At 47.5% G+C, this 13,773-nt stretch overlaps 1 protein-coding gene across 1 annotated transcript in view; it reads right to left on the bottom strand.

Annotated features, from left to right (window-relative positions):
• Positions 1–2: 2 nt before the first annotated feature.
• Positions 3–13,773, bottom strand: part of SPEN (spen family transcriptional repressor) — a gene marked incomplete at its 3' end in the record, with an annotated part of 18,082 nt that continues 4,311 nt past the window's right edge. Inside the window, exons 5-9 of the mRNA XM_029965226.1 lie at positions 11,919–12,044; positions 11,278–11,391; positions 9,970–10,083; positions 8,275–8,375; positions 3–5,628 (exon numbers count right to left, since the gene is read on the bottom strand). Coding sequence (XP_029821086.1) covers positions 3–5,628; positions 8,275–8,375; positions 9,970–10,083; positions 11,278–11,391; positions 11,919–12,044 — 6,081 coding nt within the window. The remainder of the gene's footprint in view (positions 5,629–8,274; positions 8,376–9,969; positions 10,084–11,277; positions 11,392–11,918; positions 12,045–13,773) is intronic.

Here is a 13,773-nt window from a genome sequence, read left to right as displayed (position 1 = left end):
ATCTTGAACCCGCTCTGACTCCCCTCATCTAGGGGAACCGGTGGGCTGCCCAGGTCCAGAGGAGCGGGAGCGGGTGCTTTTGGAGAGGTGCTGCTCTCAGCGACAGCCTCATGGGCAGCCACAACGTCAGCGGCCACAGCCTTGGTGGGGTCAGAAGCGCTTGGCTCCACAGATGCTGAGGGTTTAATTTGTTTCTCCTCCTTTGAGACTTCCTCAGGTTTTGCCTTTACCTCGTTGGCAGGGGGTGACCTGCTCTGCACCCTCTCCGGCTCAAAGGCATTGACCTCGGTGGCATCGCCCTTCCTGCTCGTGCTCTTCTTGCGTCTCTGCCGTGAGGTTTTCTGACGGCCCTTTTCCTTCCGAGCAACTTCAGCCTCCTGCAAGGTCTCGGCCTCCTGAGCGGAGTTGGAAGATTCGCTGAAGCTGACTTCGGACTCCTTGCTCTCTGTCTCCAACGGGACAGAGCCGGGCACCGACTGCACTGCAGGCTCGACGGCCGCCTCAGTTTCCAGGATATTGTTCACTGCCTGATCCGTCTCAGGCTCCATCTCCTCCCGAGGCGACGGTAACACCAAGGGCTCTGTGGGGATTTCGGTTTCTGATTCAGTGGGATATGTCGGGGGTGCAGGGAAGCTTTCAGTCTCCCCAGAAATGTCATTGATGATGGAGCCGATGGCCGCTGCCAGCTCTGTTTCACTCGCCTGGTGCGCGGGTTTATCTGCCTCCTCCTCCTGACGGACTTCAGGCACATCTGCTGTCGGCTCTTTGTAGGCAGCAATCGTTGGAGGAGTTTCAGTGAGTTTTGCAATATTCTCCACCGCCTGCTCAAGCTCAATCTGCTTTGCCAACTGGGCGGCTTCGGGGGACTGCTTGGGCTCCCGTGTCACCTCCTTCTCCATTTCTGGGAATGAATCTTCTACCTCATTCTTAGCGAAGTGGGGTGGCAAGATGTCCTCTTTTGGGGGACTCTTCATCTTGGGCGGCGACACTGCCACCGGCTCTGCCTCCTCCTCAGTGGGTCGCAAGGCGCCCTTGACTTCGTCCACATTCAGGCGTATTTCCACGTTTTTCAGACACACAGATGCTTTATCGACGACAGTTTTGGTATTTTTGTACCTTCCCCTTTTGGATTTCGTAACCTTTTCTGGCACTGGCTTCTTCTCAATGATCTCAACTGTGGGGATTTCGAGCTGGTTTTTCTCCACATCCAGTTCTTTCCGATCCCGTTTCTGCTCGCTTGCTGCTGGCTCTTTCTCAGCAGCTTTAGCTTTATTGCTGTTGTCTCCCATGCTCAATTCCTGACTGCTTCTTTCAGCAGCAGCATCTTCAGACTCAGCTGTGGTATCGGCTTTCGGTTCATTCTTCCCTTTCTTCCCCTGTTGGCTGGTAGCAGCTGATGGGTGACTGTGTGTGAGCTTCTGGGATCTAGGGGACCTCCAACCCTCTACAGGCTTAGGAGCTTCCACGGTATCTTTACTTTCAGCCTCCTCCACCTCTTGCTGTACCGGTTCAGTCTTTATTGGAGAAATGTCCTCCTCCGGCTTACGGCGGGTTTTCGGAGGTCTTCCCCTCCTCGGGGTCGTGGGAACAGTTGTTACTGTTTCCTGTGGTTCCTTTTCCCCTCTCTTCCTGGTGGATCTAGTGACCTCCATGGAGTCCTTCACTGGAGATGGGCCTTCATTGTCCCCTGTGGTAGCATAGACTGACCTCACATTTCTGCGCCTGGTCCGGCCTATCGGCAGGCTTGGCTCCACGTTTTCCGGCTCTGCAGCAGAACTCGGGGATTTAGCAGCATTCCTCGAAACCTTCTCCGCCTCCACTTTCAATTCAGACAGCTTCTGGGTCTCCCCACGAGGAGAGCTCGACCTTTTCAGCTTTTCACGGTCAATTCTTTCGCTCTTCCTCGTGACGGGTTTTTCCGTGACACTGGCTGCAGCCGACTGCACGGGTGTCTTGGAGCGTTTACTCTTGTAGGATTTCTTATCTTTTACAACCACTGGAGGTTCCACTTCCATATCATTGTCAGAAACAGGTGGCAGGACCTCAGCAGCTACCTCCACTTTTTGACTCACGCCAGCATCAGCGTTGGCAGAAGGTGGAGGATTTTCCTCTTTAGGTTCAGCAGCCTCATCCGACTTCTGAACCAGCTTGGGCACAGGAGGAAGCAGCTGGGCAGCCTCAGGTTCTGGATCTACACTGATATCTGCATCGGAAAATGAAGCCCCAGGAGTAGGAGGTTTGGTATCCAAGTATGAAGGATGCTCTGTTGCCACAGCATCTTCCTCTGGTGCCAGGGTCGTAGCAACAACTTCTTTACTCGCTTCTACAACCGGCGGAGGTTCCGTTTGCTCAGGAGGTTCTGTTTTGACAGGAGCAGCGAGTTCAGGAAAAGGTTTTTGTTCCTCTGCTGCAGCAACAGGTTCAGAAGGTTTCTCTTCTTTGACAGAAGGTGGTTCCACCAGGACCTTTTCGCTCGCTACCTTCTCAGGAGCGATGGGAGCTGGTTCCTGTGGCAGCACAGTGACCGATGAGGGACCGACCGAGGAAGTTTTATGTTCTGGTTCTTTACTATCAGGAACCGTTTCTGGTGTTTTTGGACAGTTTTCTTTATCTTCCTGTTTTTCCACTTCCTTTGGTTTCTGATCTTTCTCCTTTTCTTTCTGCTGCATTCGTGTCAGCTCGACAAACCTGCTGTGGAAGAGAACCACCGGCTCTTGCACCAAATCGGCCGCGCTGTTCGTCCCGTCGGAGGAGGACTGTCTCCCATACAACCTTCCAGAGATGAAGTCCAGATCATCATCTTTCCTCTCTAAATGCTGCAGGCGCTTGGAGTCCTGCTCAAAGATTGAACTGTGCAAAAACCGAGACGCGAACAGTTCCTGCCGCTCTTGTTCTTCCTCTTTATGATCTTCTTTCTTATCATCCAGTTTTCCGCCTTCGGAATCTGTTCTGATTTTTTTCTTTTTCATGTACCAAGATGGAATAGGTCTCGGAGCCGAGTCAACCTTCTCTTTGTCTTTATTGTTTCTAAAACTAGCAAACCTTGAATCCCAGTCTAGAAAGGACCAGTTTTCCTCTCTGGATGAAGAGAGGGATTTAGCTCTTTCGAGCAAGGCCTTTGTGTCTGGTGTGATTGTCTTGTCCAATGCAAAAGAGTAAAATTTGTTTCTTTCTAAGGAACTGGACAGTCTTTCCTCTCTTTCACGTAACTTTTCCTCTCTGTCCCTTAATAAAAAAGACAACCTGGAACTCTCTAACAAGGACGAGGCTTTCGGGGAATGGGGTTTGTTTTCTCCATCGTCATCTGAATCCGAAGGCACCTCCCCAGGCTCCAGGTCCCGGACAGACCGTTTCCGGATGCTGTCTCTTTTGACGATGCTGCTTGGAAAGCTGATGTCGACTCTCCCAGGCTCCTGCTTCACCTGGGTTTCCCACCTGCTTGAGTCTTCCTCAGAACTCATCACGGAGAGTTTTATTTTAGCCATTTCTGCCATCTGCTCCCTTCTGCTGGAATCGTAAGGATTGAATTTCAGCGAGTCCTCCCTCACAGTCATGTTTGAGTATGAAAGACCCTTTTCTTCTATTTTAGGTGACTCTTTGGTTTCCTTTAATGGCATTAGCCTTGGAGAATCGAGTGTGTCATCATCCTCATGGAACGGGAAGTGTCTGATGCTCGGGGAACAGGACATCCTTTCTGAGTCCTCACTCACCTGACGAGAACTTCTGTAGTTCCTTTCTCTTTTAGTGCTAATTTCAAAGTCGAACTGGTCAGTCTTTTTCTTTTTACTCGGTGGAGAGTCATCAGTGACGTCTTGAGGAGGTTTTCCTACCTCGTGGACCAGGCTCCGCCTTTCATATTCATCCACATCTTTCTTTGGGCTGCCGAACTTCTCCGACTTCGCGATCTCCATTTCCAGCTGTTGTTTCAACCTGCGGCTTTGCTCCATTTGCTTCCGGTAGCTCTGCGTGTGGTCAATGTCGATGCCGATTTTCTCCTCCGTGTCAGTTGACTGAGGTTTCTCTTGGCCAAGTTTATGGTCTGGTGTTTCTTCGGGAAGACCGGAGTAATTCTTCCTTGTGTCCTCTCTCTCCGTTCCCTGCTCGTCCAGCAATTGGACCTGTTTATGTTGGGGTTTCATTGGGTTCAGTTTTTTAGACGGGAGTTCCTGAACTTCCACGGATTCATCAGGTGCCTCCATCAGCCTCGTCTGCATATCCAGGGTGGGACGCATACCAATCCCACCGACATTAAGAGTGTCCTGAATTTCTTTGGGACTAGTAACAGGAATAAGTCTTTCCAGTTTGAGCTTTTTAGATTCCCTTTTAATCATCTCCTTCCTCGGCGGTTTCCTCTCCAACTCTCCTTCCCTTAACATCGGTGCTTCTCTGGACGATGCCGTCGCATCAAGCTGCTTTTTCAAGACCATGCGTGCATCCTCCTCATCCTGGCTGCTCCTTTTGACATCCAGCTTTTGCCTGTCAGGCTTCGGATTTGCATCGGCAAAACGCCTTTTACGAGCCTCCAGCTTGTCTAAATCAACTGTGTTGGCCCCCTCAGAAGTTTGCTCTGTCTTCAAGTGCTTTTTGGATTTCATTTTTCCCTCCTTATCCACCACTTCGATGTGACTGGCAAGGGCTTTCTCCTTCTGTACCTTGGTTCTGACAGGTTCCAGTTTAGACTGCTCAGACTTGGCTTGCTCAGCCTGGGATGTCTGGGTTTTCTGTTCGAGCAGTGGGGATTTCAGAGTGTCATTATCAAGCTTTGCTCTCAGTTTCTCCAGTGTGGGCTGATCGATAACCTTCCCTTCCTTTTCCTTCACGCGGGTCAGCACAACGCAGGGCATCAGTTCCAGGCGGTTTTTCGCTGTCCCTTCTTTGTCACCCCTCTCTTTGCTTTGTTTACTGTTGCCCTTCAGTTTTTCTGGGCTAGGTTCTCTCTCATTCTCCTGATCTGTTTCCGAGGACTGGGAGCTGGGTGAATGGATTTTCGCTTTTCGTTTTTGCTTATCCATTTTCTCCTTTTCAATTTTTTCCGGCTTCTCCTTCCTCACCAAGCGCTTCTCCTTGTCCACCCTCTCCTGCTCGAACACGCGCTCCTTCTCCGCCTTCTCGTTTTTTGCGTACCGTTCCACGCGGGCCTTGTCGAGCTTGTCGTAGCGTGGAGGGGACAGGGAGCTGCAGCTGCCGCTGCGATCCGATGACCTGCTGTAAATCCTCCTCTCTGAGTCGCTCTGCAGCCGCTCCGACTGCGAGGGGGACGCTCCAGGGCTCTGCGGGCGCCGCGAGTGCGTCGGGCTCTGGCTCCGCTCAATTGGTCTCCGCTCATGGTCTCTGTCTCGATCGGATTCGAACCGTTCCCTCTCCCTCTCTCTCTCCCGTTGCCTGTAACTGTACTCCCGGATGTCCTGCTCATAGGGATCGCCCCGGTAATCCCTGTACTCGCGCGGGTCGTCATAGTATCGTGGGTCGTAGTAGTCTGCTTGGTAGGGATCCCACTCGGCGTAGAATTCCCTGCCCCGGGCCGGGTATTCTCGCCGAGGATCTTCGGGGTATGTCCCCGGGGTCCGAACAGTCTCGTAGTAAGTACGATCAGGGGCGTATTCGTAGGATCCTCTTCGTTCGTCTCTGCTAAACATAAAAATAAACAGATTCTAGTTCTCCTCCTCAGCCAACATGCTGTGTTACCACCATCCTTCCTAGGTGAGAGAATGGTTTGGGTTGGAAGGAACCTTAAAGATCATGGAATCATTAAGGTTGGAAAAGAGCTTTAAGATCACCAAGTCCAACTGTCAACCCACCAGCACTACCACCACGTTCACCATCAAACCACGTCCTCAAGTGTCACAGCCACATGTAAGGGAATTTCAGGATCTTTTTTCCTAGGTGCATCAAGGCAGCTGCACACAGAGATTTAACAATGAATTGGTTTCCTCCTTTTCTATTTTTTCCAGTTCTCCCTTCCTCACCAACCACTTCTCCTTGTCCATCCTCTCCTGTGCAGTGGACTAAAAACTTTGTTAACTTATCAAACACCAAATGCAGTTAATTGGTCATTTCATAACAGCTCTCTCAAGTATTGTTTCACCACCCTTCATTTTTGTCAAATTCAACCCTTGCATGAAATGAAGGTAAAACCGACCCATGCATGGGCTGGGCAGGGTGAAGACACCCCATTTTCAGAACCCGAGATCTACCTCTGAAAACATGAGGCAAATCAAAATTCAAGGGTGGAATCTCTCTGTTATTAAGCAGTAAAGTGGCAGTAAGATTTCTTTAAAAACCCTAAGCCCTGTAAGTGATCCCTTAATTCCAAAATTAGCTCTTGTGCTGCATGTGACTTGCTGGCATTGCCTATTTACAGTAAACCCAAGTCAACAAATATCAGGTTGTTTATGAGATCAGGTGAATTCATTCAGCAAAGTAAGTCAAGCAATTAATGTCGTTATCTCAATACCTCCAAAGGGCAAAAATAAGTCATTTATAACACTAAACATGGCAGGGAGGTGGCACAAAGCTGGAGCTCCAAACCCCCACCATTACAGAGTGTTTTGCACCTGGGGGGGTTGGGCTCTGCTCCCAGGCAATGAGTGGCAGGATAAGAGGAAACGGGCTCCAGCTGTGCCAGAGGAGGCTCAGGTTGGACATCAGGAGGAATTTCTTCATGGAAAGGGGGATTAAACATTGGCAGGGGCTGCCCAGGGAGGTGGTGGAGTCCCTCCCCCCGGAGGTGTCCAAGTAATGACTGGATGTGGCACTCAGTGCTCTGGGCTGGGGACAAGGTAGGGATGGGGCACAGCTTGGACTTGATGATCTTGAAGGTCTTTTCCAACCTTAATTATGCTGTAATTCTGTGATTCCACATATTTGGCTTCACAGTTTATGTTTTATGTTAAAAGCTGGCAGCTTCCACCTTTTAAGAAACGTACAAAATAGAAAAAGAAACAAAACACGGAGGAAAAAAACCTCACCCTGCAAGAGAAGTGGGATGTTGTGGAAGGCAGCTGTGAAGCTAAAAACATTAATCAGGGATTTTCTTTGGTCTTTCATGCTTTTTTCTCCGTTTGGGTCTTATTTAACCACAACCCTGAGAGGTTTGTGCAGATCCCAGCATCACTGCAAGGAGGAGCTTGGAGGGGCACCAGAAGCTGCAGAATTACAGGAGTCACTGCAGAGCTCACTCTGTATTCCCAAGGATCTCGTAGTGACCGTGTGAGCAGAGTGACAGAAAAGGAAAAACCAGACTAACGTGCACCCAAACACCAGAAATCAACATTCTGCTAGGGATTATGACAAGCCCACCTGACTCCTGCATGCTAAAAACCATCCAATAACACGCTTCTCTTGTCTGAATTCCACGTAGTTCTGAGGACACGCTCACTGCTGGCACATCTGGCAAGGCCTGGGAAAGGCACACTTGTATTTCTGTTATGCAAATCCCAAATTTCCAACCCTTTCTTGCTTTTAAATCTGGTCATTTTGCACTATGTCACACCGATCTATTTTGCTGCAAAACAAGAGTTATCCAGCTCTCAGGTACAACCGGCACCACACTGGAGGAAAAAAGCCTAAAATGTGGAGTGTTTCTGTGCCAGGTCTGCAGGGGTAAGGTGAGCAGGATGTGCATTGTGGTTCCAGCTGCTGCCGAGGGGTAGCAACACAGGACACACCTTTCATGTCAAAAAACAAACCAAAAATGCAGCCTTGCTCCTATTTGCTTCTTTTCTCAAGTTAACAAATTAATCTGCTGGAAAGGGGGAGGTGGAGGATCAGATTTTTCTCTGTGCTCGAGGGCTGAGCAGCAGGAGTTTATCAGACTATATTTACACCCACCAACACACACGTTGCTCTGTTAGAGATAAGCTGCTCTCTGCATTCCTCAGACGTGATGAACGACTCCCAGCTGTGTCCTGGTGACCCACCACAGAAACTGGACACTAAAATATGGATCACACAGACAGCTGAAACCTCCACCTCAGCAGGAATTCCAGTAACCAGCTACACTTGGATGTGTGAGATCCTGCCTGCCTTAATCTGCCCAGCTTAGGCCGACCTAAATTTCTTTTAAAAAAACAGTGAAAAGGTAAAAAAACATTTAAAAAATGCTGAACTGCTGTTAGGAAAACTTAAAAAAATAAGGCTAAAGGAGCAAAAATGAGTGCTTGTTTAAGAATTATGGCCTGAAGAAGTAAAAAGATGTTTGATGATGATTGTAAGAAGATTGTGTAAAATGATGCTGGAAAAATAAAAAAAATTAATAAAGATACTGATACGTGCCTCCTTTCTGCCAGCATTTCGTAGAAGTCTCTGATATCTTGACCCGTTTTCTCCATGGAATGATAAAATGCCAGCTGGCTCTCCCGATTTGCAAAGTCCACCTGAAAAATAAAGGGGGAAACCACGTTCAGTCAAAGGAACATCCCATTCTGCCAACATTTCCCTGCCTGCTGTAGGCTGAGGGTGGGAGCAGAACTGAAAATGGGGGTAATATTTAAGAAAAAAGTCAAAGACTTCTCAGTTCTGGCCCTGCACATCCCCAGGAATAAAGATCTCTTTCAGCCCAGTGGAGCTGTGTAACCACCTCCTTACTCTGTTGTTGTGGCTGCCAGCACAGAGGCTTCTGCTCAGCAAAGCAGCAGGAAAAATACACATTATTATCGTGGTATTGACGTTTTTAATGCCAGGACAGTTCCAAAGTCCCTTTTATCTCCAGGCACTGCTGCAGCAGGTCAGAATTACGAATCTATTCCAGACTCCACAGTGGTTTTCCAGGGTTATAAGAGCAGGGAACAGAGCAAGTCTCCTGAACTGCAGCTCCCTGTTCCAGCTACTCCAAGAACTGGTGGTTTATAACCAAGGACGACAATATTAAGAAGCTAATGGGATAGGTAATGCAAAAAATTAAGGATTAGAACGGATTTAACTATGTGTATGTCCTATACTGCAATGTTTTTAACATTCTAGTTCCTATTACTTTTTAAATCAGCCCAATCCTGTGTGTCACCCCAGCAGTGGAGCCCAGACATGTTGGGTGTTGCTTATTCCAAAGTCATTAAGCAGCAAGACCCACACAAGGCATGAAACTTTTAACTGACCACACATTTTCCTGCATCTCAAAGTGACTGATATCCAACCCCCAGGCTTAGGAACTCCAGGATATCCAACTCCCAGCCCTGGGTGAAGTGTGGATTTAATAACTGAGATCATGTGTGACATCAGTGCCACTCTTTAGGAGAGGAGAAAGGAGGAGGAGGAAGGTAACTAAGAGGGTTGGCTGACACCTCCCATCCCCAGTTAGTGGCACTGATGGGACAGTTGGAACAGGTATCACCATGTTCACCCAAATCCAAGATATCCCTGCAAATGTCAACTGTTGCTCCAGGAAAAAAAGTATTTTCTGTGTATTTTTTAAGCGGTGTTTTTAGTTATTTTTAAAAATCTGTTGCAAGGAAGGACAAGATGATCTTTGAGGTCCCTTCCAACCCAAACTGTGCCACAACTGCAAGTTTGGGTTGCTGTACCCCACGACCACAGTGTGCAAATCACCTTGGCCAGGTCCAGAGCCTGGAGATCAGCACGGAGCCGCTGGAATGCAGCCACATGTTATCCTGGAGGAACTCACACTCTCAGATCCCCCTTTTTTAACACAAAAACAGCCAAAAGTTTGCCTTGGATTGGGGTAAACGAGGCAGGGACACAGACACCAACACTCAGGAGCTCAGAGAGACAAGTTCAGTGAAACGAATGGTAGAATACTGGAAAAGGCTCTATAAACGACACTTCAAGATTCCCTGACATCTTGATAAGCCGAGTATAAAATATAATTTAAGCCTTTGGTATCTGGGACACGTGTCCCGCTAAGAATTCCTCGAGTCTGCAATGCCAGTGTTTACGGGGGGAGGCCTAAATACAATCTGCTTCTCTTTTTTTTTTTTGCCTCTTTTGCTTTGCTTTGGAGGTCATTCTGCACACCTTAATTTTATTCCCACCGATTTTCCTCCCCTTGGTCTCTTTTACAGCTGCTTGTGCATATTCAATCTCATTGTAGAGAACCAGGGCCATGCCTTTTAAGCGGTCAAACACCACCTGTAAAAAACAAAAAAACAAAACAAAAACCAAATAAGAGCCTCATCCACAGGACTTAATGTCAGTCCCAACAAAATCCTAAGTCATGAGGATACCAGGGAGGAAATAATTTTTAGCAAGGTGAATTTCCAGGCTTTTCTGATGAGGCATATTGGAATGAAGAGACAATCGAAGGACACGGGACTGCTTTGAATTGTGGATATTGTGGCTTGAGGTATATTATGCCTTTATTTTGTTTTTCTGTGTTTTACTTTTAATGCTTTTTCTTTAGTGACTGAGTTTTGTAGTTTCTCTTTGTATATTTTCAGATTTTTTTTGAAAAATTCTCGATGTGTTTTAGGGGGGAAAAAAGGTAAAGGGAACATTTAATCCCGAAGTGGAACCAGTTTTTTCATTAGTCTGCAGTACCACTTGCCACTTCCTAAATACCCAATTTCCAAATATTCCCTTCCTTTAGCAGCATAAATTTATCATTCAAGCGACAACAGCTACAATAAAGAAAGTCAAAGCTGCAACACAAACCCACAAAAATTCTTTGGGGAGGCAAGACCTTGACCTTGAGAAGATTCACACACGTTGCTTAATTTTAAGCACATCCATGTCCAATAAAAATACACGGGACAACTCCCAGGCTCAAGTTTAAGTACGTGATAAATCACTTGCACTGTCCCCAGCGGGCCACGCGTTGCACCATCGCTGACTTCCTCTCTTCTTTCATGTGCTCTTTCCAACATGTCTGTCCTGACTGCTTTTAAAAAGTCATTTTCCTTGGTGTGATGAACTGTTTTTAAAAAGTAATTTTTCCAGGCTGTAGAACTGCTTTTAAAAAGTCATTTTTTTGGTCCGATGAAAAAAAAACAGAGTTATGTCTAATTATGTAATCAGCAAGTATGAGCAACTACATAATTAGACTGCTGTTCCAACTAACATATAAAAAATTTTGTTGGGGAGAGACTGTACTGCACAAGAGCAACAAATGGTTTCCAATATTTAGTGTCTCGGCTCGTTCAAAATACTTATTTTTGGTTGCCTTCAAACCCCAGAAGCGACTGCTCTACGTCAGCCAAATTCCACCCCAGAGAGAATTTTTCTACCTGAGCTAGAAAGCCCTGGACAGTGGGGGTTGAAAGGACAGGATGGGAAGAAAGGAAGACAGTAACAGGGCCAGAGCACACGGCGCAGCCTGGCACGTACCTTCACCACGGGCCCGTATCGGCAGAAGTGTCGGGTCAGGTACTGATCCGTCACGTTGGTGGAGAGCCCGTCCAACCACACGCAGTTCGTAGGCATGCTCTTCCCAAACCCCAGCTGGACACAAGAGGGCAAAACTTCCATCAGTACAAGGGTTAAACTCCCCGAGCAGAGCCTGCCCTAATTAAAGAGCTATTTGGAGAAAGCTGTTGTTTGTATGGATTTTATAAAATTAGCGTCTCGCGCAGGTGCGAGACAAAAATCAAAGAGCAATTAATGAAAATAATTCTGCATGTTTAAACAAACGCAGTGTTTGACAACATTTGGTTCTTGTAGGGTTTGAATGTCTTGGAAGTGACAGGTTGACAGCTCTGGGGCCCCACAGGCTCCGTCTGCGGCGGGGAGCAGGAAGGATTCCCAGCACAGCCTCGTCAGGCTCAGGGAATGCCAGTCTCCGAGTGCTCCATCCCAGGGCTCCGCGCTGAGAAAGATGTTGATTAATCCCAATTAGGTGGTGGTTGGAAGCCTCACGCTCTGATCTGATCTCACATTAAAAACCATCCTGCTCCCACCAACTCTGCTGCTGCCGAGCGATGCCGTGAACGGAAGGAACAAGGATACAGTCCAGGGGAGGATTTCTTTACCTTGAGCCGGTTATTTCCAAGATATTCCCCATCCATCTTCTTAATGGCTTTGCACACACTGGCAATGTCACAGTACTGCAGGAAGGCGTACTGAGGGACCCCGTTCACCTTCTTAATGTCGATGTCCTGGGGACAAACACAAAACACAACAACCCCCAGTCAGCACTGTCAATCCCATCCGAGAGGGCTTTTTTTTTGGAGAGACACGTGGCACAGAAAGCTCTTTAATTAATACTTTCTTCACACAGAGGATTTGAACAATAGTAGACAGTTAGAACTTCACTGTTCTGTTGCGTCTCAAAACTAAATCCTTACTGAGGCAGGGAAAGCTCTTCATCAGGCAGATTTAAAATCCAAGCCCACAGAACTAAGCCTGACCTGATGAACAAACAGCAGCTTTAGGCTGTTAATTCTCTATCAAGAAGAGGCAATTCAGGATCAAAGAAATACAGATTTAATTTTCGCTCACAAAGGCTCAAGAGAAAACAACCTGCTCCAATCCTCGTCTCTGAGCCAAGCAGGGCTTCTTTTCCAAATAAACATGATCCATCCTGTTCCTAGAAACACGGAGTGATGCTGGACTCATCCCTCGAACCAGGCTGGTTCACGGCAAGGCAAAAAGATCCTCAACTTCCATCCCTGCTGCTGTGTGATCCCAAGCCACCCCGGGGCCCATCCACAAGTGCAGCCAGAGGCTCCTAAAGCCCAAAAAACGCTGATTTTCCTTGATTTTTAAAAAAAACCAGCAAGCCTGAAGCTGACATTTGGTTAACAAACGAGCTCAGCACTAGCACTGGAAAGGTACCCAAAGCCTCTGAACAAACTCATGGTGTTATGATTCATTCCGAGGTGAAAAAAGGAGCTGGAAGGTTTGGCTTTATTTGTTGGAATAGCAGGAGCTGCCTTTGTGAGCTGCACATGGATCTGAGCACAAATGTTCCAGCATCCAGGACAGCCTAATTTCATGGCTAATAAATTTAGGGACAAGGCAGCAGTTTGATATGGTCTCACCCAAGAGCTCTTTATCTGGGAAAACAGAAGTAAACAGGGAGATTTACAAAACTATTAAATTCCTATAGCCCTGGCCTAATCATTTAAGTGGAATACTAATAGGAAACTACACTTCCAAGTGTCTAAAGTAGCACAACTGCAACCACGGCAAATTATACTTGACCACTCACCCTGGGCAAGCAATTCCTTCTGACAGGCAAATAAAATATCATTATTGTGTTCATTACCCCTCAAAAAGGTTATAAAGCTGGTCCCTTCTGCACCTGAGCTTCCAAGCTTTCCTGGAAACTGCAAGGCAGTGCTGCTGCCCAATTCTGAGCCATTAATAATGCTGACAGGGCAGCAGCATGGCACACAAAAGCCAATTTACACTACCACTGATAAGCATCTTTATTAGGAGAGCTCTGCTGCTGTAACGCTGCAAAAGGGTTTAAGCCACAGACATGGCAGGAATTCATAAATCAGCACTGATGTCAAGGATGCAGTGCAGGCTGGATGCACAAGGGCTGCTAGACATCATAAAATGAGGGGTTTATATTTGTCCACATCATTTATGGAAGCACAACTCCCCTTCTTTTGTGGGGGAGCAGGACTGGGGCTCCTGGTGTGTGTGACTGATCCCTCAGTGGTTACATAAGCCCTTCAGAGCAGGTGAACAAGGCACAGCACGTTCACAAGCAGCCACAGCTTCCAGGGAGAGCATGAACTATCACTGCTGAAGCTCAGATTCAACAGGAGTCATAGAATGAACCCCAGAATGGTTTGAGTTGGAAGGGACCTTAAAGCCCATCCAGTGCCACCCCTGCCATGGGCAGGGACACCTTCCACCAGCCCAGGTTGCTCC

Source organism: Manacus vitellinus, unplaced genomic scaffold (genome assembly GCF_001715985.3).
Source record: "Manacus vitellinus isolate BGI_N305 unplaced genomic scaffold, ASM171598v3 scaffold_92_pilon, whole genome shotgun sequence".
NCBI lineage: Eukaryota > Metazoa > Chordata > Aves > Passeriformes > Pipridae > Manacus > Manacus vitellinus.
Note: the sequence above shows the minus strand (reverse complement) of the source record. Positions and strands in the feature narration are given on the sequence as shown.